This window comes from Salmo salar, chromosome ssa14, assembly GCF_905237065.1.
Source record: "Salmo salar chromosome ssa14, Ssal_v3.1, whole genome shotgun sequence".
NCBI classification, from domain to species: domain Eukaryota; kingdom Metazoa; phylum Chordata; class Actinopteri; order Salmoniformes; family Salmonidae; genus Salmo; species Salmo salar.
The window spans coordinates 7341821-7365812 of NC_059455.1; the positions used below are offsets into that span (position 1 = coordinate 7341821).

At 41.0% G+C, this 23992-nt stretch overlaps 1 protein-coding gene across 1 annotated transcript in view; it reads left to right on the forward strand.

Moving 5' to 3' along the window:
• Positions 1–23992, forward strand: part of LOC106568690 (vertebrate ancient opsin-like) — a 107846-nt gene that overhangs the window by 17734 nt on the left and 66120 nt on the right. Inside the window, exon 2 of the mRNA XM_014139251.2 lies at positions 4491–4819. Within this exon, the coding sequence (XP_013994726.2) occupies positions 4491–4819 (329 nt within the window). The remainder of the gene's footprint in view (positions 1–4490; positions 4820–23992) is intronic.

A 23992-nucleotide genomic window follows, 5' to 3' on the forward strand; every position in this document is an offset into this window, starting at 1 on the left:
GCTGTTGGTTCATTGTTGGCTCACAGTTAGCTGTTCAAAATAGAAATGCAGTAATTGTAGGCTAAGTAATAGTGCTTTTTTCCCATAAATAATTGGGTGACACATTACCTTTAGCTATGCAGAATATATCACCATCACGCTTTCTCCTCCTCTCTCTCCTTTATTACTTTCTCGAGCGTGTAGACTGGCTGTCAAAAGTTTAGTGAAATATGTTTAGTTGCGTACACATGTTACTATCGATGTTCCCGAACAGATTTCACTTGGTTTCCCAAATTAAGCACTGGGTAGCTGCAGGAACAAGGTTGGAAAGCCCAAGGCATACAGAGTTTCAGCGGAATATCATCGTTCGGGGCAGACAGAGCATGCTCCTCAAACAGTGGTTGATGCATGGAGTGAAATAAGTGTTCTTATATGTATTTCTCAGCTGCTCATCAGCTGCACATCTCCGCTATAAAACCGAAGTAGCCTACAAAACGGAGTGGTGAGAAACCTTGCGGGCTCCATTCGCCATTCGAGTGCATACAGATGCCATGTCTTTTATTCCCCCTGCCCCGGTTCCTGCCCATTTCATAATCGGCCATTCTAAATCAAGATTAAAGACTTTAAATGGAGCATAATCTGATGGGTGAAAATATGACCACTTGATGAGAGAACAGCTGCGCAGCCTGAGACAAGGAACAGAGCTTTTTTGCAACTTTCTCAAATCATCAATAGCCTATAGTCGCGCCATGCAGCCCATATACGTTTTGATTTCTAAGACATTCTATGGTTTGTATCATTCACAACTAAAGTTGCCAAATAACTGAATCTAGCATATAGGACCTTTTTCAAATGATCCCTTTTACGTTCAACATAGCCACTTCATATGCAGAGTCGCTCCTTAATAGGAAAAATATCCTTTAGATTTTCTTCAGCTAAATTCAATTATATTCTTCTTATTAAAAAAATCATATAAAATAATATAATGGCACACGATGTATTAGCATATCTTGTCAGAAGCCTATGGCATGGAGCATATCCAGATGTTTTAAGATGGCACCGAAGAGGATGGCTGCCGTTTTACATGCTCCTAACCAACAGTGCTATTTCGTTAGTTTTTTTGCGTTGTTTGTAACTTTTTTTTTTTAACTTATTTTGTAAATAATATTGCTGCTACCGTCTATTATGACCGAAAAATTACTTCTGGACATCAGAACAGTGATTGCTCACCTTGAACTAGAAGAAGCTTTTTCCTTTAACGAGTTTGACAAGAAGAATATACTGCTTTCCCAGGAACAGGCCTAAATCCCCATTGTTTGCGTGAAGAAAAGACAGCGGAAAAGGGGGCGCATGTCGGGCTGCCTTCTGAGAATCTGTAGGCGAGCGAGTAAACTCCCATTGCCATCTGTTCTACTGCAATCATTGGAAAATAAAATTGATGAACTACGATTATCCTTATCCTACCAACGGGACATTTAAAAACTGTAAAATCTTATGTTTCACCAAGTCGTGGCTGAACGACGACACGGATAATATAGAGCTGGCAGGATTTTCCATGCACCGGCAGAACAGAGAAGCTACGTCTGGTAAAACGAGGGGTGAGGGCGTGTGTCTATTTGTCAATAACAGCGTATGCGCGATGTCTAATATTTATGAAGTCTCGAGGTATTGCTCACCTGTGGTAGAGTACCTTATGATAAGCTGTAGACCACACTATCTACCATGAGAGTTCTCACCTATATTATTCATAGCCGTCTATTTACCACCACAGCCCGCTGCTGGCACTAAGACCGCACTCAACCAACTCTATAAGGCCATAAGCAAACAAGAAAATGCTCGTGCAGAAGCAGTGCACCTAGTGGCCGGGGACTTTAATGCAGGCAAACTTAAATCAGGTGTACCAAGTTTTGTCACGTGCAACCAGAGGAAAAAAACTCTAGACCACCTTTACTCCACACACAGAGATGCATACAAAGCTCTCCCACGCCCTCCTTTTGGCCAATCTGACCATAATTCTATCCTCCTGATTCCTGCTTACATGCAAAAATTAAAGCAGGAAGTACCAGTGACTTGCTCAATACAGAAGGGGTCAGATGACGCGGATGCTATGCTACAGGACTGTTTTGCTAGCACAGACTGGAATATGTTTCCTGGGATTCATCCAATGGCATTGAGGAGTTTACCACATCAGTCACCGGCTTCATAAGTGCATCGACGACGCCGTCTCCAAAGTGAACATGCATACATATCCCAACCAGAAGCAATGGATTACAGGCAACATCTGCACTGAGCTAAAGGCTAGAGCTGCCACTCTCAAGGAGCGGGACACTAATCCGGACGCTTATAAGAAATCTTGATACGACCACCGACGAGCCATCCAACAGGTGAAGCATCAATACAGGACTAAGATCGAATCCTACTACACAGGCTCTGACGCTCGTTGGATGTGGCAGGGCTTGCAAACTATTCTTTCTTCTATGCTCGCTTCGAGACAAGCACTACGGAACCATGCATGAGAACACCAGCTGTTCCGGATGACTGTGTGATCACGCACTCCGTAGCCTATGTGAGTAAGACTTTTAAACAGGTTAATATTCACAAGGCTGCAGGACCAGACGGATCACCAGACGCTAGCGAAACAGTCCTGTAGCTTATCATCCGCTTCATCGGACCACTTCCATATTGAGCTGGTACTTCCTGTTTGAGTTTTTGCTTGTAAGCAGGATTCAAGAGGATAGAGTTATGGTCAGCTTTGCCAAATGGAGGGTGAGGGAGAGCTTTGTATGCGTTTCAGTGTGTGGAGTAAAGATGATCTAGAGTTTTGATCATCTATTTGCACAGGTGACAATTAGGTAAGACATATTTCAGTTTCCCTGCTTTATAATCACCGGCCACTAGGAGCACCACCTCTGGATGAGCATTTTCTTGTTTGCTTATGGCCCTATACATCTCTTTGAGTGCGGTGTTAGTGCCAGCATCAGTTTGTGGTGGTAAATAGACAACTACGATAAATATAGATGAAAACTCTCTTGGTAAATAGTATGGTCTACAACTTATCATAGGTATTATAAGAGGCGAGCAGAACCCTCAAGACTTTCTTAATATGACAGCTGTTGTTAACAGAAAGACACTCACTTCCCCCTTGAGCTTACCCGATGCTTCCGTTTGATAATGCCAATGCATAGAAAAACCAGCTAGATGTATATTATCCATGCTCTTGTTCAGCCACGACTCTGAGGAACATAGGATAGTCTTGAACGGAGCTCATCCAGTTTGTTCTCCAGTGATTGTACGTTTGCCAATTGAACGGAGGATAGAGGCAGATAATTTATTTGCAGACTTAGTTTTGTAAGGGTGCCCGCATGCCGGCCTCTCTTACGCCGTCTTTTCCTTTTCCGAGTATCTGGGATACATAGCCCATCTGTAAATAGCCCCTCCAACTACCTACCTCATCCCCATATTGTTTTTATTTACTTTTTGCTCTTTTGCACACCAGTATTTCTACTTGCACATCATCATCTGCACATCTATCACTCCAGTGTTAATTTGCTAAATTGTAATTACTTCGCTACTATGGCCTATTTATTGCCTTACCTCCGTATTCCATTTGTACACACTGTATATAGATTTTTCTATAGTGTTATTGACTGTACTTTTGTTTATCCCATGTGTAACTCTGTGTTGTTGTTTTTTGTCGCACTGCTTTGCTTTATCTTGGCCAGGTCGCAGTTGTAAATGAGAACTTGTTCTCAACTGGCCTACCTGGTTAAATAAAGGTTAAATAAAAAAAATTAAAAAAATTGGGCCTGATCCGGGGTGAGCGGTATATCCTGCGCCCTCGACTCATTGAAGTAGAACTCTTCATCCAAATCGAGGCTAGTGATCGCTGTTCTGATGTCCTTTTCGGTCATAGGAAACGATGGCGGAAATATTACATAGAAATATTACGTTTCACTTCAATGAAAAAACAAACAAGATAAAGAAGATGAGGGGTCAGGTTTCTGGGAGCAGTGGCTGGATATGAAATGCTCCTTTGCAAATGCTGCAGAGTAGGAAGTATGTGCATTGAAAGGTGAGAAATTATAGAATGCTCTATGGAAGCTTCTGTGGCATCTATTCATCACTGGTATCATTGGCCCTCCTGCAGAATGTCTAAAAGCTAAATTCTGCATGCTCTATGCTACTTTGTGTGAAGCAATCACACTTACATGTTGTATAGTACATTGGAATCTCTCTTTGCAAAGTAATAACAACCTATATGGATGCATTACTTACACTTCCAGGGTAAAACAGTAGGAAGCCAGCATACACTCAAGTGTGATATCATTTACTTGTGTCTATATGAGCACTCCCACTAATGATTCTGCATGCATTTTTGTTTAAACACCCCGTAGGTAAACATTTGTTTTAAGGCTGGAGTGTTGTGTCTGTGTTGTCTTTGACCCCCGATGAACTCCTGTATTGGCCCTGTTCTACATAGTCTGAGCAAGTGTCTGTGTTCTCGTTTCCAGGCATCGTGTCCCTCATCTCCCTGGCCGTGCTCTCCTACGAGCGCTACAGCACCATGATGGGCCCAACCAAGGCCGACTCCACCAACTACCGGAAGGTAGCCTTGGGCATCACTTTCTCCTGGTTCTACTCCTTGATGTGGACCCTGCCGCCGCTCTTCGGCTGGAGCCGCTACGGCCCCGAGGGGCCCGGTACCACCTGTTCCGTGGACTGGAAGGCCAAGAGTGCCAACAATGTCTCGTACATCCTCTGCCTCTTTGTTTTCTGCCTCATCATCCCCTTCCTGGTCATAGTCTACTGCTATGGTAAGCTGTTGCATGCAATCAAACAGGTGAGTAGGACAACCGCACTTGTTTTCTTGGATTCATACATTTATTCATGTTGATTTTCATTACAGTAGCTATTGCACAGAACTCTGTTACAGTGCACACTACTAAATGCATGGACTACTGTTCCTTGGTCTAGGCAGTGCTGAGTTGCAGTTAGAGACATTTGTGGCCCTCTCCGACCTCCCCATCCTTACTAATAACAACACACACTATGGGGTATTTTTGCAGCTACTTAATTGTGGCAGTAAATGTACTAGCTGTTGTAAAAACACATGGAAATGACTAGAGATTCACGCATTAAAATATTTCAGCCATTGTCCAAGTTCAGAAGTTAAATACGATACAATATATGGAATAAACCACAATTGTGTCTAGAGTGCAGCAATGATGTATGTTACGGTACTTCCAACTTGTCTCACATTTGTATGTTCTTAAGCGCATTATTACCCCAGTAAATCATCATGAACTATGGCAGCTTTTGTTTTCGCTTCCACTCTCATTTCTGACTATCAGCAGACAAGCTGTAAAGGAAGCGTTGTCTCACACAGAGAGAGACCTCCCGGGGATCTCACCTTGCTCTGATTTCTGAAAGCCGGTCTCAGAGCAATCTTTCCAGGATTACAGCTCACTCAACACTTAGTGCATCATGCCTTAAATGATAAACGCTCAGCGGCTCATCAACAACCATGAGGAACGACATGAATAATAACCAAAGTTTCCATTATTTTAATAAGCAGATCCCTCCTTTCTTATTTTTTTCCTTTTCTTTTTTTTCTTCTGAAGACGCATAGTAATGAAATCAGAGATGCTGACAGCATTGAATTCCCCAAGCTAATAAAGTGCTCGTCTATGGTCCGGGCCACATGAGGATAACAAAATCGATTCATCTATTTTAAGCTGCGACAGGCTCCACCAACTTTACCTTATCAATGATAAATAGCCAATCAACGTAAGGGAGGTGAGGGAGGGAAGTTTTGGATGATGCAGCTTCCCCATTGTTATCGTCTTTTTATTTATGCCGCATTGTATGGAAATTAGGGGTGTTTATTAGTAGAGAGGAGTTGGTCATGGGACAGACTCCCTCTCTCTGTCCTTGCATAGAGAAGACTTAGGGACATTTTTGCAGGTATAACTACAGTGCCTTGCAAAAGTATTTATCCCGCTTGCCGTTTTTCCCCCCAAAAATTGCACTACAACCTGTAATTTAAATTGATTTTATTTGGATTTCATGTAGTGGACATACACAAAATAGTCCAAATTGGTGAAGTGAAAAAAATAACTTTTCAAAAATGTCTAAAAAAATAAAAAACGGAAAAGGGGTGCATGCATGTGTATTCACCCCTTTGCTATGAAGCCCCTAAATAAGATCTGGTGCAAACAATTACTTTCAGAAGTCACATAATTAGTTAAATAAAGTCCACCTGTGTGCAATCTAAGTGTCACATGATCTCAGTATACATACACCTGTTCTAAAAGACCCCAGAGTCTGCAACACCACTAATCAAGGGGGTACTACCAAGCAAGCGGCATCATGAAGACCAAGGAGCTCTCCAAACAGGTGAGGGACAAAGTTTTGGAGAAGTACAGATCAGGGTTGGGTTATAAAAATATCTGAAACTTTGAACATCCCATTAAATATATGCATTATTAAAAAATGGAAAGAATATGGCACCACAACAAACCTGCCAAGAGAGGGCCGTCCACCAAAACTCACGGACCAGGCAAGGAGGGCATTAATCAGAGAGGCAACAAAGAGACCAAAGATAACCCTGAAGGAGCTGCAAAGCTCCACAGCGGAGATTGGAGTATCTGTCCATAGGACCACTTTAAGCCGTACACTCCACAGAGCTGGGCTTAACGAAAGAGTGACTAGAAAAAAGCCATTGCTTAAAGAAAAAAATAAGCAAACACGTTTGGTGTTCGCCAAAAGGCAAGTGGGAGACTCCCCAAACATATGGAAGAAGGTACTCTAGTCAGATGAGACTAAAATTGAGCTTTTTGGCCATCAAGGAAAATGTTATGTCTAGCGCAAACCCAACACCTCTCATCACCCCGAGAACACCATCCCCACAGTGAAGCATGGTGGTGGCAGCATCATGCTGTGGGGTTGTTTTTCATCTGCAGGGACTGGGAAACTGGTCAGAATTGAAGGAATGATGGATGGCGCTAAATACAGGGAAATTCTTGAGGGAAACCTGTTTCAGTCTTCCAGAGATTTGAGACTGGGATAGAGGTTCACCTTCCAGCAGGATAATGACCCTAAGCATACTGCAAAAGCAACACTTGAGTGGTTTAAGGGGAAACATTTAAATGTCTTGGAATGGCCTAGTCAAAGCCCAGACCTCAATACAATTGAGAATCTGTGGTATGACTTAAGGATTGCTGTACACCAGTGGAACCCATCCAACTTGAAGGAGCTGGAGCAGTTTTGCCTTGAAGAATGGGAAAAAATCCCAGTGGCTAGATGTGCCAAGCTTATAGAGATGTACCCAAGAGACTTGTAGCTGTAATTGCTGCAAAAGGTGGCTCTACACAGTATTGTCTTTGGGGGGGTGAATAGTTATGCACGCTCAAGTAAAACATTTTTTTGTCTTATTTCTTGTTTGTTTCACCCAAAAATTATTTTGCATCTTCAAAGTGGTAGGCATGTTGTGTAAATCAAATGATACAAACCCCCCTCCAAAAAATCTATTTTAATTCCAGGTTGTAAGGCAACAAAATAGGAAAAATGCCAAGGGGGTGAATACTTTCGCAAGCCACAGTGTATAATTTATTCCATCCTAGTCAAATTTTGTCATCTGCTTGCATGCAGCTCCCCTATCAAGGTGTTTTGGTACCTCCCATATGCACTATGCATTTGGTAAGACCCAAATGCAGACTGTGTTGAAGTACAATGTTTATTACAGCAACAGAGGCAGGCAAACGACAGGTCAATGCAGGCAGGCGTCGATAATCCAGAGTGGTGGGGCAACGGTACAGGACAGCAGGCAGGCTCAGGTTAGGCAGAAGTCGGTAATCCAGAGAAGGGGCAAAGGTACAGGACGACAGGCAGGCTCAAGGTCAGGGGCAGGCGGAGTGGTCAGGCAGACCGGTTCAGAGTCGGACAGGCAAGAGTCAAAACCAGGAGGGCGAGAATAAGAGAGAATGGGGAAAAGCAGGAGCTGAGACAAACTGCTGGTTCACTTGACAAACAAGACGAACTGGTAACAGACAAACAGAGAACACCTGTATAAATACACAGGGGATAATGGGGAAGATAGGCGACAATCACAAGGACATTTGAAACAGATCAAGGCGACACTATCCACCATTAATAGTGACAATAGTGGGAGGTGGATCATTTGTCCAGATCTGCAATAGGCTAACTAGAAATCTTACCACACATTATTGTTGTGTGGTGCATTGACACAGAAAACTGTTGGTGGAAAATTTGTTGCATATATTTCATACCATGTAATATCCTGTAGTACCCTTGCATTCTCTTTTCCATACTTGTCTGTAAATACACATCTAGAGAGTATACTTGCATTTGACAATACGGAGCTCAGAAACACATGGTTATCTGACTCAAACAGTTTGCATGTTTTTAAAATGCCAATTAGTGGGACCTTTGCAAGTGATCTTGAGGAAGCTTGTGGGCCACAAGCTGCCACTTGTGGGCCACAAGTGGCAGGTCTCGCTCCTTCACTCTCCGTTTCTCTCTATCTTGGCTAATATCTCTCAATCTCTTAACCACTCTCTCTGTCGCTCTGTGTGTCTCACTCTTTCTCTTTGTCTCTCTGCGCCTTTGCATCCCCATACAGACTTATCTATCCACATCGTTAACCTGTAGTTACGAGGCCTTGAATCAGATTAATCCACTACTTCTTTGACTCTTGACTTGTGATTAGCAGAGGGAAAACATAGGTGGTTGATGTGCTAGGGGTTCAAATTGAAGTTTTGTAGGAAAGCTTCTGCCATCCGGAAGGAAAAGAAACGAGCTACGATTTGCTGTGAAAAGCACTTTGTTACATTTACATCTATGTCATTTAGCAGACGCTCTTATCCAGAGCGACTTACAGTAGTGAATGCATACATTTCATCTCCATACTGGTCCCCCATGGGAATCGAACCCACAACCCTGGCGTTGCAAACACCATGCTCTACCAACTGAGCCACACGGGACCTGTTAGTCAACCTGTTCGTGTTGCCAATACCAAAGACCTGGTCAGAGGCAAGTCACACATCGAGAGGCATTGTATATATTTATCTATCGTCAGTCACTGAAGAAAGGAACTGCATTTGTCCGAGCCTAAAAAATATGATCAGACAATTTGAGATGAGCAGGTCACGGCTGTCTCATTCGAACATTGCACAGATAACAACAGCACTCTACAAACCAGTGCTTTCCAACTCCGAGAGCTACCCTGTGGAAATACAGGATCCTGTGTACAGAAGTTCTCATTTTCATGTTTGTTTCTTCTTACAACAGCGACTATGGTTGCAAAGGGAAGGTGTATTCCTGGAAACGTTCAAAATTTACCAGTAAACTACCAGAATTTTGGTAAATCGATTTTTTGTCATTGTATGTTTAGTCACCTTTTTGGGTACTTCAGATTATCACAGGTATCTGTAATTTTATGTAAAATATATAAAATAATAAAAATAAGATTTAAAAAATAAAATAAAAAGCTGTAAAACATTATCCTAAATATAAACCATCAACTTTAATATGCTGTTTAATATGAGGGTTTCAGCATTAAATATGTTTTTTTCACACTTTTACCAGATTAGCACACATTCCATAAATCTGATCTAACAAAGTGGCACAGCGGTCTAAGGCACTGCATCTCAGTGCAAGAAGCGTCACTACAATCCCTGATTCGAATCCAGGCTGTATCACATCCGGCTGTGATTTGGAGTCCCATAGGTGGCGCACAATTGGCCCAGCATCGTAAGGGTTTGTCTGGGGTAGGCCGTCATTGTAAATAAGAATTTGTTCTTAACTGACCTGCCTAGTTAAATAAAGGTTAAATAAAAAAAATATGGATATTTGTGAAATCCGTAATGATTTATGCGTTGTAACAGGCTCACATTTGGTTACTTAAGTCCGATTTCGACATATGTGGCTGTTTTGCTTGCAACATTTAGAAGTTGTCCTTTTTCAGGATTAGAAGAAGTGACTGCTAAATGCTAACTCCCGTTCGTTTAAGCTGGTTAGCATAGCTAGCATACAGAAATGGGTAGTGGTAGTCAGAGTTGTTTTTAACTGTAACGCAGTTGATTGGTGATGATGACATGAACATGTGTTGGGGTTGACATCTATACAAGCATTATATTCAGATTTTTACCTTAACATAGTGTGAAATACACATATAAACCATAGCCTAAATTTTTCAAAATTTTTCTGGGGGGGCAGTGAGGAGATTTGGGATCGTTCCCCCATGCATTTCCATGGCAATTCCATTGTTTTGGTCGAGTTTGATTGACCTCTTTACCGCATCTATATTGGTCAGGAAGAAATCAAAACCAGTCAAATTGGAGTGAATGGCAGTTGAGGCATAATTTTACTTATGCAGGAAAATAAAAGTAAGGCATGTGATATATCAGTATTTATAAACTGGGTGGTTCGAGCCCTGAATGCTGATTGGCTGACAGTCGTCGTATACCACAGCTATGACAAAACATGTATTTTTACTGCTGTAATTAGCCGTGGTATATTGGCCGTATACCATACCCCCTCGTGCCTTATTGCTTAATTTGTAATATAATTATTGTCAACCTAAAATATTGTTATAGTTTATATTGGTTTTATACCAATTGTCTATATAAATAGCCTCTAAAATATATGTCAACAGACCATAAATGTCTCAATTTTAGTTTTTGGGGAAAGCTGTGAGTGCTATTACAGTATATGATACAATATCAGTACTTGTTGCATTTACAACTTGTCTAAGTCCTATTATCAACTGATTTCAGCCAGTGTATGGCTGTGGATCGACTGCATTGTTTGAATGGAATGTTGGCATATTGGCAGTTTAATTTGACACATTTATGGAATCATTCCTCTAGAACGGTCTTGCTAGCTAGCTAGCAAACATACAGTGCAGATAAATTCTTCAAATTCATTATTTTACACAAAACCTTATCACAGCACTGGCAAACCATGGTTGACCAACTGACCAAAATGTCTGACCTTTATCCCATCATAAGACGGTTCATATCCATTCTAGTATTCTAATTCCTAATTCTATGGGTTCGACCCCCTCCCCCACATTCTATCCCCTATTGTGTGCAGAGCTTCCACCAGCTTGATAATATGGCTGTTGTAACCAGAACGGGTCCCAGGGTGTGTGTGTGCACACAAGTGTGTACATGTTTGTGTGTGTATATATGTGTGCACATGTGTGTGCCTTTGTGTTAAGGCTGGTTTACAGTCTGTCTATCGACATGTCTATAGACAATTAGAATGCGACAAGTGTTGCTGGTCAAAATGCAATTTAATTTATACTCCAGTAAAATGTCTGTAGACCATCGCTGCAACTGTCAGTTTCCTTGTTGCACAGACATGAAAAAAGTTTAAGTCTCTGTGACTGTCGCAACATCCGTTGTTGTGTTTACTAGACTGCCACAGCAACCAGACTTGTAATTATATTGTTGTTGGTTTATTTTCCTGTAATGATGAATAAAAAGTAGTTAAAGTTAAGATGCTGTCAGCTATACTCTGGTCATTATTTGAACTGGCTATCTCGCCAGCTAGCTAGCTAACAACGAACCAAACCTTTGTTTAGAAAATTGTTTATAGTTGCCTGGCTTGCTAGGTTGACATTTACCGAATTTATTTTTAAGCGGATGGGTTTCTTGGTGTTAAAAAAGAGAAAGTATGCTATTTGGAGCACCGGGCTGCTGATGTCATGCAGAGGCTGTCGTTTTGTGTTTATACTTTTACGTAATGGCAATGATGTCGGATAACAATAGAATGTTCATGATGTCGCTACGACAATTGTCTATAGACATGTTGATAGATGGACAGTAAACCAGCCTTTAGTCCCCATCTTAAGAGTGCTAAACGAAAAGCAGTGAAGCAAAGCGCGTCTGTGTTTCTAGTGTGCTTGTGTGCACAAGTGTGTGAAATTGTACCTGGTTGTCGGGATTGGGCGAAGTGAGCACTTTGCAGAGCCGTGTGTTATTGGAAAATCATACCTACTTTTGGACTTTACTATTTTGTATTAGATAAGTAATGGGAAAATTGCCCATGCCCGATGCCATTTGCAAGCTGCGAGTGTGGTTGGAAGAAATGTCCTAGTTTCCTGTGAATGTAAATTATTACTGACGTGAAACGACACACACGGTAGACATTACACATGCACATACACATGGTCTATAGTAATTGTTTCAATTAGAGATCTTGGTTTATTGCTGGCTCTAAAATAACATTATACAGTCTACTGAATACTGTACATGTACAGTATCACTGTAATTGTATAGGATCGACTACTAATTTAATTTTTGCATTACAAAACCACATGACAGCAGTGACCCATTCAATTGCTGTGGAACTGGAGACTGAGGCTTTTCATTATTTTGCACTTTCAAATGAGCAATTAGCGAAATGTCAGTTATTTTTTGTTTTTTAACCTCTCTTGGGTAGGGGGCAGTATTTTGACATCCGGATGAAAAGCGTGCCCAAAGTAAACTGCCTGTTACTCAGGCCCAGAAGCTAGGATATGCATATAATTGGTAGATATGGATAGAAAACACTCTAAAGTTTCTAAAACCGTTAAAACTATGTCTGTGAGTATAACAGAACTGATATGGCAGGCGAAACCCCGAGGACAAACCACCCCCTCCCCCCAAAGAATCTGCCTATCCCTATTTTCGATGGCTATCACTTTTATTATAAGGCCAAGTCCTCCCAGATTGCAGTTCCAAAGGCTTCCAGTAGATGTCAACAGTCTTTAGAAAGAGTTTCAGGCTGGTTTTTGGAAAAATGAGCCAGAAATTATAGTTGTTCTAGGTGGCTCCCATTTTGGCTGTAGTGTTTCCAAGCGCGTGGAAGAGAGCGCGTTCTTTGGTATTTTTCTCCGGTAAAGACAATAACGATTCTCCATCTTAAATGTTATAATTTATTTACATGTTAGGGTACTTAAGGTTTGATTATAAACGTTGTTTGACTTGTTTGGAAAAGTTTATTAGTAACGTTTGGGATTCATTTTGTATACATTTTGATTGAGGGAAACTGAGTGGATTATTGACTGAAGCGCAACAGCTAAACTGAGTTTTTATGGATATAAAGAAGGACATTATCAAACAAAAGGACCATTTGTGATGTAACTGGGACCTTTTGGAGTGCCAACAGAAGAAGATCATCAAAGGTAAGGCATTTTTTATATCGCTATTTCTGACTTTCGTGTCGCACCTACCTGGTTGAAATATGTTTTTCATGTGTTTGTATGCGGGGCACTGTCCTCAGATAATCACATGGTTTGCTTTCACCGTAAAGCCTTTTTCAAATCTGACACAGCAGCTGGATTAACAAGAAGTTAAGCTTTATTTTGATGTATTACACTTGTGATTTTATGAAAGTTAAATATTTATAATACTGTCGTTTGAATTTCACGCTCTGCGATTTCACCGGATGTTGGCGTCCCACCTGCCCATAAGAAGTTAACTTGAAAAGGGAGGGGGGTTCTACTTTATAACATATGAAATATTGGATACAATATTGAATTTGGCCTTTACTACTATAGCCCATAAAAATGCATTGAATAAGAAATTCATAGATGGCAAAAAGACAGTCAAAAATATAACATATAAGACAGCTCAGAAAATGTTTTATTTAACCCCTTATTTTTGTTGTTACCTCCATACTTCCATTCATTTGTACCTTCAGACGAGTTCTGTGATAATTGTAGCTGAAACGGTTCTGACGCTACAGACAGCAGTTGGCACATCAGCATTACTGACTTCAGACGAGCCCCGTGGGGCTTGTGAGGGTCGTAGAGCAAAACGGAGAACATCGTGAGAGTCTTATCTTTTCATTGAGTTTGCCAAACCATTAGTATGCTATAGACGTTTTCGTAAGAAGACCGATTTTCGGGATGTCCCATGGTCTGACAAACACCGCTGTAGCTCGGCCACCTTCCACCGTAGATGCGGAAGGCCGACGGTGGATTGAGGCAGATGTGGTGGATTGAGAGGCTGCCCATGCAAAAAATCAGATATGCTATACATTCAAAAGTATGTGGACAACAGTTCAAATTTGTGGGTTCGGCCATTTCAGCCACACCCGTTGCTGACAGGTGAATAAAATCAACCACACAGCCATTCAATCTCCATAGACAAACATTGGCAGTAGAATGGTTTTACTGAAGAGCTCAGTGACTTTCAACGTGGCACCGTCGTAGAATGCCACCTTTCCATCAAGTCAGTTCATCAAGTTTCTGCCCTGCTAGAGTTGCCCCGGTCAACTGTAGGTGCTGTTATTGTGAAGTAGATATGTCTAGGAGCAACAGCGGCTCAGCCGCGAAGTGGTAGGCCACAGTTGTGTCTGTCCTCAGTTGCAACACTCACTACCGAGTTCCAAACTGCCTCTGGAAGTAACGTCAGCACACGAACTGTACGTCCGGAGCTTCATGGACGAGCAGTCGCACACAAGCCTAAGATCACCATGCGCAATGCCAAGCATTGGCTGGAGTGGTGTAAAGCTCGCCTCCATTGGACTCTGGAGCAGTGGAAGCCCGTTCGCTGGAGTGGTACATGTGCCAATACATAGTGCCAACTGTAACTGCTAGGCCCGTTAGTTTCAGTGAAGGGAAATCTTAATGCTACAGCATACAATAACATTCGAGACGAGTATGTGCTTCCAACTTTGTGATGACCATTTGGGGAAGGCTCTTTCTTGTTTCAGCATGACAATGTGTGAGCTCGATGCTCAGTTTCTCGAAAGATAAATCAGATCAAGCCTGAACTGTGCGATGTACTAGGGCAGGGGCGAAAATCTGATATCAACTTTGAAGGGGACAATTACATGAAATTCTCAAGAGCAATTCCTGAGGGGGACACCAAAAGTAGTGCTGTAACACATAGCCTACATTGTAATATGGTAAATGTATATTGAGGAACCAAAGAAATAAGGTGTTTGCCGTACTCCTAACTACCGGTACCCAAAACTACACAACTAATCACAACAGCAATACCATTGCCTTTAACAAATCATAGTTCAGTCACCAGTTTAAGTTGAGAGTGGGGGTATCCATGGCATTTTCCAATTATGTTCCTATTTTACAAGTAAAAAAAATTGAGAACCTTTCATAATGTTGCCAAACAAAGACTCAACAAACTTACCTGAGACTCCCTGTCTCTGCCAGTCTGTCCCTGCATATCTGTCTCCAACTCTGCTGTCTGTGTGCCATCTGTTGCCTGCTCTGCCTAATGACATAATTTTCAAACATTTCCATTAGAATTTCATTTCTTTCTTATGAACATTTTATCAACTAGTCTTTGAGATATTAGGCTACTAGGGTTCTTACTTTGCGTTTTGGTGTACTGAAAAATACTCTGATGTCCGTCTTTTATTTTTCTGCCATTTTTCTACCTGGCTGGCTACACACACACAGTGTGTAGGTTATTTACAGTAGGAGATGGGCTTCTATCATCTTATCTTTTATCATTCTATTTGGGCTTCGATCTAAAAGGTAGCTAGCAAATGTGAAACGGATTAAAATGACAAGAGTTGACAGCTGTATGAGTTCACCATTTACACAACATATGCTGCAACCTTTTGTAATTTTAATAGTTTGTTTCATATTGGCTGGCTTCCAACAATAGCTGAATTTGCAAAGCTAGCGAGCACCAATTCCGTTTCAGTGGTGTTTGCTATAATCTTTGCTACCCGGGTTAAATAAAGGTGAAATAAAATAAATAAATAAAAGTTCCCTTGCGACAATTTAGCTTTTGCAACGAGACCATTAAATATATTTAAGACAATGGTAGAAGAGAGTGTAGTTCTGTTCAGTTTGGACTTCAGTTTATCGCTAACCTTATCACAGGGACTTTGAAGCACTAACTTACATCATCTGCATGCTGATCTTGGAATAAATTGACGATAGCAAAGATTCCATCTTTGACGAGGCCACATAAATGGAATAATTACTAGCTAGCTTAATAGTTAATATTTGCACGCTAGCTCTGCATATTCAGCTAGTGTGTGTGCGCGATTGACTGGATTAACCTCACGTCAGTTACGTTCATTGAGTGCCTTTCAGACAGTGGATACCACCCCTCTGTTACCTTGCCAACTAAGGAACTGGCAGTGGATCAAACCATTGTGAGGCAAAGGGTGGGGGGGTCGCAATCTTTTGAAACTTAAAAATGAGCTATTAAGTGTCTATAATCAGCACAATTGCTTTCATTGCGTATTATTAATATTATTTAAATGACATAGTTATGTTTCAGTTATATATTAGAGGGGACAAATCATATTTTTCCCAGGATGAGGGGGGTCGTGTCCCCCCCCCCCGGGATTTCCGCCCCGTGTACTAGGGAGTTGTAGTTTCCAACAGACCAATAATCTACATAGTTTACCACAGAAAACGTGGTAATTAACTACAATGACCATTACCCATTGCATGCACGCCTACTTGTCCCGTCTATGTGGAACAGATACGGAGAGAAGAGAGAACGCGTGATCAAGAGGGACAGAAAGCAGTTGCTTCACAAGGTATCTCTACCTGAAAATACATGATCTAAGTGATTGATAGTTGGTATTCAGCAGTCATAAATGATGACTTATTTACTTTGAAGAACTACTAAAATAATGATTTTGTCACAGCACAGCATAGGCAGCAGCTCTATAGAGTCATCAAATAAAACGAATACACAACAACTGAAATATTATATCTATATATATATTTTATTAAAGTAAAGTAATGTGACTAAATGATGGTTAATAAGTAATAAGCAAAAATGGGCAGTCACTACCATCATGGGATTTTTATTAATTGTTGTATTCTGTGTTACAGTATTCAGCCCACATAATGCGTAGTGCATTTCATGTAAAAAATAATAATAATCGAAACTGAAATCGAAAAACATGGTTATGTTTTAATAATTTACCTAAACCGAACCAACCTCAGAAAGCACTAATCGATTAGTACTACTTTCCATTTAACTTTTTAAAATTGTAGACTAAACTATTGGGAACAAAAAGCAAACAAACGACTACAAACAACTACTTCCATGGCAACATGTCAGGCCATAATCATAGATGTCATTTCCTTCCATTCTGCCATGGCAGCTTATGACTGACACCAACCACTGAAAAATGAATCGCTCACCTCTTAGGGATATCTTTGTTCCTGATTGTGGAACCGCCTGACATTTAACTGCTTGCGCTGCCGACCTGACATCTTATATTTCAATTTAGCAACCCTGCAACTTTGTGACAATTATCATGTTTCCAAAGAGCGTCCGTTACTAGCATATCACAGTCATGAAATTGGGTGTTCCATACCTGAAATCTAATTTAATTATCCTTTAACTTGGCTCTATATTTGCTCAGAGGAAATTGCCTGCATTCAAATTGACACAGGCCATCGGTTCAGTAACTTTGTCAGTGGTATCTGATTATTTTTGTGAGCACATTTGAAACCTTATATGTGGAATTATTTGGTATAATTAACTAATTCATTTGTTGATGTATTAGAGATACCTTCATGTTCACCATTAATTTCATTACTCTTATAACCACATAATATATAATCCATTTGATGTTTTGATCAATGGAACTTTGTACCTCCATGATCCCCAATTGAAGAACGTTAGGCCACTCTAAAGCTTATTTTGCCACAAGTTTGACAACAAATAAGCTCGGTTCAATGGATATTCCTAATATTTGGACTGAGATTTCCTATGTCCTGTGAGTTTACAAATTTTGATTTCTGTGAAGTTTCCCTAATATATTGGGAGAAACTTCAGCGGCCAATTGGATTTAGAGAATGTGCTGATGATTTACGTTTTTACATTGGATAAACCTTTAGCTGGTGAAACTAAGTGAAACTGCAGGTAAAGAACTTCAAACCTTTTGATTATCACAGTCCATGGCTAGGTTCCGAAGTTAGCATGCATACCCAATACAACTCTTCATTCTGAGTGGTAGTGTACATTTTGACTGAGCCAATATTCCTGATCCATATGTTCATTCTCTGAAACTCCCTTTTGGTATTTTTCTCTTCTATTTTTGATCATCACTCTCTATCTGACTCTTTCACTGTCCTTCATTCGCAATGAAAGCCTTTCTCCTCTCCGTAATTGCCATTCCAACACACACTTCAGACATGTCTCATCTCCTGTCCAATTTTTGATGGTTTGGGCAACCGTTTTCTGTCGATAAGGAGGCATGCAACAGTTTCACAGCTGTCAAGATGATACCACACAGCAGTTGCATTGAAATAGAGGAACATTTGACATAGACACCATACAGTAGTAGTCTTTTTTATTTTAATGATACATTTGGTGTCCAATGTTCTGAGTTGCGACAACTATTGCTATTAATTGGGCATGGCTTTGTAGGGATTAGAAGTCATTTTAACAACGACACCACCTACTTAATTATACTTTTAAAGTGTCAATGTGATGTGTGTGTTTGATACATGTCAGTTTAATTCTTTGTTTGTGTGTAACATGTCCCCTGTGTACTACATTTTGTGATGGTAAAATATTTTGTAATAATCACCTCTTTCCTCCCTCTACATTGGTGATGACACACTCGACAGGCAAAAAACAGCAATTATGTGTTCACTTTATTGAAATACAGTTAGATGTAGAGTGAATAAGAGCACGTTTGCAGCAACAGATTGACAGACATTTATCCCTTAGCGGTGAATACCTGTCGGATTTAGTCATTTTTCCTCAATCCCTTGGTTTTAAGTGATTATCTCTGCTTTGACACATCCAAATTGTCTGTGGCCATGATTTCACTTAGCAAGGTCTGTCACATAGGGCAGACCCATAGGGAAGGCTGAAATACTTCACACTTATTACCAAGTTGTGCTTGCTGTTAGTTACCAAAGTGTTCTGCTTTCATGCTCAGTGACAGGTTTTTTTCCCAACACCATTGTCTCACATCAGATAGCGTGACGGCCATCTGCACTGATCTGTCTAATAACTCGCAAACGCTCATGGGATAGCTAAAAAGACGTCTGGCTACAATATGCTGTCCTAACTAGTGCTGTTGCGGTGACTGTATCACCGCCACACCGGCAGTCATGAGTCATGACCGCAGTAAAATTCCATGTGACCGTTGACTCAAGGTATTCTCCTTTTATGCATTCTGGACATTCTTTGGTAGTACCCAACTTGCTAACAACCATCAGGTCCTAATGGCCTGGCACTCAGGGCTGTATTGTCGCTCTAACTCTGACATCAATGCAAATGTATTTGAAAATCAGATGAAATCGTTATCATCAAAACAGTATACTGCTTTTAAAACTTACCTCAATGTGATGATCAATTTGAAGAAAGAAGCCTGGTCCTGGGCTGTGTCGCAGCCGGCCACGACAGGGAGACACATGAGGCGACACACAATTGGCCCAGTGTTGTCCGGGTTAGGGGAGGGTTTGGCCGGGGTAGGCCATTATTGTAAATAAGAATTTGCTCATAACTGACTTGCCTAGTTAAATAAAAAATTAAAAAATTAAATTGTACCAGTGGTGTAGTGGTGCCTGGAGAAGTGGGTATACTATAATTTTGCCCCAGAAAATGCAAGCGGCCAGCCCGGCGAAGGAAAGGCGCCATGTGTAAAAAATTCTATAACAAACAGTGACATACACATTGAATGACTTAAATGATAAATCCCATATTGGTCTTTCAGTCAGGCCAAACCAAGTTGCACTGCGCAGTAGGCTAATAGTAGGCCTACTATTGAAACATATAAACTGAGTCCGAAATTCACAGGTTTCAGATATTTCTTCAGGTTTTTGTTCTGTCATACTTTTTTTTTACAGAAATATGACGAAAATGTATGTTCTAATTCCATAACAATGCTTAACCCACATCAGGAGACCACTTTTGAGAGTATTTACCATTTAATTCAAATGTGTAGGCACCTAGCACTATTGTTTGATTGAAGGTGTTTCTGGATTGATGCAAATAATCATGATACCATTCTGACAGGTAGGCATAGTCTACTTTGTATCTACAGTAGTTAACATTTAATAGAGAAGATTTTTGGAAAAGCCTTTCCATCTACCAGAAGACTTTTAGGCCAATCATTAGCATCGCTATATTTTTCCTGTTCCTTAATTGTTTCAAACCTGGATGTTTCGCTTCATTTTATGAGCCATGTGTTAGCTTTCTACAAAGTAGCCTTAAGAAAAAATCCCACTATAGAAGCGTGGAGGCAATTATTTTAATAACGACTTACTCATATGCATTCTCTTGTTCTTCTTTCAACTTTCTTTATTGTCTAGCAGCCAAATGGCATTATCCTAATCATATTAGCAGCCCATGATAGTTCTTGCTTCTTTAAAATCCCCCCTCTTCCTAACTGATATTTCCATCTCTGTTCATGAAACCGCTTGATTTTAGAAAGGTGTTTTCCCTCAAATTGCATTTTGGAACATTCACGTGTAGGCCTACCTCAGTGTGTACATTTCTGTGCATAAAATGTGAAGAAATAATAGTTTATCAACATTTTAAGCTAAACATTACGATCTGTTCCATCAGCCATATTAATTATTAACTTTGATACTTATCAGTGAGTATAGGCAATACCCGCTTAAAAATAAGTGGGTAGCCTATATGGCTTACCTACAGTACGTATACCCTCCACTACTCCACTGATTGTGTCTTATACAATACATAGCCTACCGCATATTGCATATTACGCATGGCAGAAAAACTTCCAACAAAACTGATTTAAGATGTCTTTGGTACATAGGCTAACTGGTCTAGCCTATATTTTAAAATCACTTGCTTTCCCAAATGTAGCACTGGGTAGCTGCAGAAACAGGGTTCGAGAGCCCATGTCATACAGAGTTTGGGCGAAATAAGTGTTCTTATATTTATTTTGCAGCTGCTCATATTAAGCACAGCTCTGCTATAAAATCGAAGTAGCCTCCAGGCAAGATTGAAAAAAATGGACCAGCGGGAAAGCGTGCAGCCTCCATTCGCTATTCGAGTGCATACAGGTGACGTCTTTTTTCCCCTGCCCTTGTTCCTGCCCATTTGTTAATAGAAACTAATTTCATATACACTACATTAATAAAAGTATGTGGACACCTGCTCATCATTCCCACTCTTTGCTGCTATAACAACCTCTCCTCTTCTGGGAAGGCTTTCCATTAGATGTTGGAACATTAATGAGGTTGGGCACGGATGTTGGGCGATTAGGCCTGGCTCGCAGTTGGAGTTCCAATTCATCCCAAAGGTGTTAGATGGGGTTGAGGTCAGGGCTCTGTGTAGGCCAGTCAAGTTCTTCCACACAGATCTCAACAAACCATTTCTATATGGATCTCGCTTCGTGCACATGGGCAATGTTATGCTGAAACAAGAAAGGACCTTCCCCAAACTGTTGCCACAAAGATGGAAACATAGAATTGTCTAGAAAGTTATTGTATGCTGCAGCGTTAAGATTCCCTTCACTGGATCTGAGGGGCCTAGCCCGGACCATGAAAACAGCTCCAGGCCATTATTCCTCCTCCACCAAACTTTACAGTGGTGCAGGTAGCATTCTCCTGGCATCCGCCAAACCCAGATTTGTACTTTGGACTGCCAAATGGTGAAGTGTGATTCATTACTCCAGAGAACGCGTTTCCACTACTCCAGAGTCTAATGGCGGCGAGCTTTACACCACTCCAGCCGACACTTGGCGTTGTGCATGGTAATCTTAGGCTTGTGTGTGACTGCTCGGCCATGGAAACCCATTTCATGAAGCGCCCGACGAAGAGTTATTGTGCTGACATTGCTTCCAGAGGCAGTTTTGGAACTCGGTAGTGAGTGTTGCAATTGAGGACAGACGATTTTTACGCTCCACGCGTCTCAGCACTCTGTTTTCCTGTTCTGTGAGCTTGTGTGGCCTACCACTTTGCGGCTGAGCCGTTATTGCTCCTAGATTTTACACTTCACAATAACAGCACTTACAGTTGATCAAGGCAGCTCTAGCAGGGCAGAAATTTGATGAACTGACTTGTTGGAAAGGTGGCATCCTATGACAGTGCCACGTCGAAAGTCACTGAGCTCTTCAGTGAGGCCATTCTACTGCCAATGTTTGTTTATGGAGATTGCATGGCTGTGTGGTCGATTTTATACACCTGTCAGCAACGGGTGTGGCTGAAATAGCCCAATCCACTAATTTCAAGGATTGTCATACTTTTGTATATATAGTGTATTAGTAAAGACAAGATTTAATTGAGAATAGTCTGATGAGTGAAAATATGATCACTTGATGAGAGAACAGCTGTGCAGCCTGAGGCAAGGAACAAAGCGCAAGCTTTTTTGTGACTTTCTCAAAATGATCAATAACCTGTAGTCGCATCATGCAACCCATATATGTTTGATTTCTAAGACATTCTAAGGTTTGTATAATTCACAACAAAAGTTGACAAATAACTCTTAATCTAGTGTATAGGACCTGTTTCAAATAATCACTTTCAGCTCAACATAGCCACTTCATATGCGTACTCGCTCCGGAATGTGAAAAATATCCTTTCTATTTTATCAAGCTAAGTTCAATTATATTCTTCTTACTATAAAATCATATAATTTAAAATAATGGCAGCGTATATATACCTATCTTGTCAGCTAAATGAACAAGCAGCCTAGAGCATAGCCAGATAACATACAGTAGGCCAACTCATATTCTGTTCTTCAGTTTCTTTAGACATGACTAAAATAAACAATGGATTTATTGTGATGGTGTATATTAAATTGATCTATTAGACTTTTTGAATGTAGATGTTCCAAAGGTGCGCCTCAGTGGCTTGTATGCAGCTTGTATGCGTGGAGGCCTGGAGGTGCTAAACGTGTTTATGTTAATTAACCGTCAACTGCCGAGAGACCGGCAAACTTTTGCATGATAATAGCCAGCTGACAAAATGTAATGGCTGCCACAGCCCTAGTCCTAACATTCAAACATGTTACCAAGGTGACATCATCCATTGAACCCCCTTTCATCCTCAAAAGAGTCAGAGTTAATCTTACCAAAAACTATAAACATTTAGCTAATATTGATGTATTTTTTTCATGAGCAAGCCTTCACTACTTAATTCTACATCTAGTGAATGTGTTTTGTGGTGGTAGAATCAGTATTTATGACATTTGAAATGTGCATGGTCATTTGCTAGTTAAGGAGTAAGTGTCTGCTTGCTGGCTGAACCAGTCTCAAATCAATCCATATTAAATGAAAGGCAGGGATGCTAACAACACCAGTACACACACTCAATGCTGAATACTCCCTCTAGTTAGCTAACTAGCTAGTGTAGTCAAGTTTTAGATAATGTACAAATTTGTTTTCTTGACATCTGTTCTTCTGTGATTAGTGCGGAGAGTTCTACAGCACAGCTGACTGCTCTCTGCATAGTTATCACGTTGGCCAATTGTTACAAAGTAGCCAGCTGGCACCGTGTCAACTTTTCAGATTCAGATACATGCTGATTCCTGAGAACAGTCCCATAACTTTGATGCTTTACCACTTTGGTGCCTTTGGGAGTATGTCCCTACTGGAGAAAGAGGTGAATGAGCTTTGTGGTAAGATGATAGTTCTGAGGCAGGATAAGGAGGAGCTGAGAGAGAAACTGGCAACGGTCGAGAGCATCATGAGGAGAGAGGTAGCTGGCATCAGGGAAGATCTACAAAGGGAGTTGTCATAGAATTGCTACAACACAGACATCACCATCCACACTCTAACAAAACAACTGGAGCAACCCTCACTATCACACCCTCACATCCCCTCATCAACAGTACCACTGCTTCTCATAGTGAACCTCCGGAACTCACACACTCAGCCCAAGAGGTGAGTAACTAGACCCAGTACAACTCCTCCTCCCTCACCAGCACATTCCCCTCGTCAGATAGGTCTGGCCAGACTTCCCCAAGATCATCCCAGCCCCAGAGCACCAGAACTAGCGGAGCCATGCTGGGACCCTCAGGCGAGAGGAAGACAACGAAAGGTAACCTGTGGTCCCCATCCCAGTACA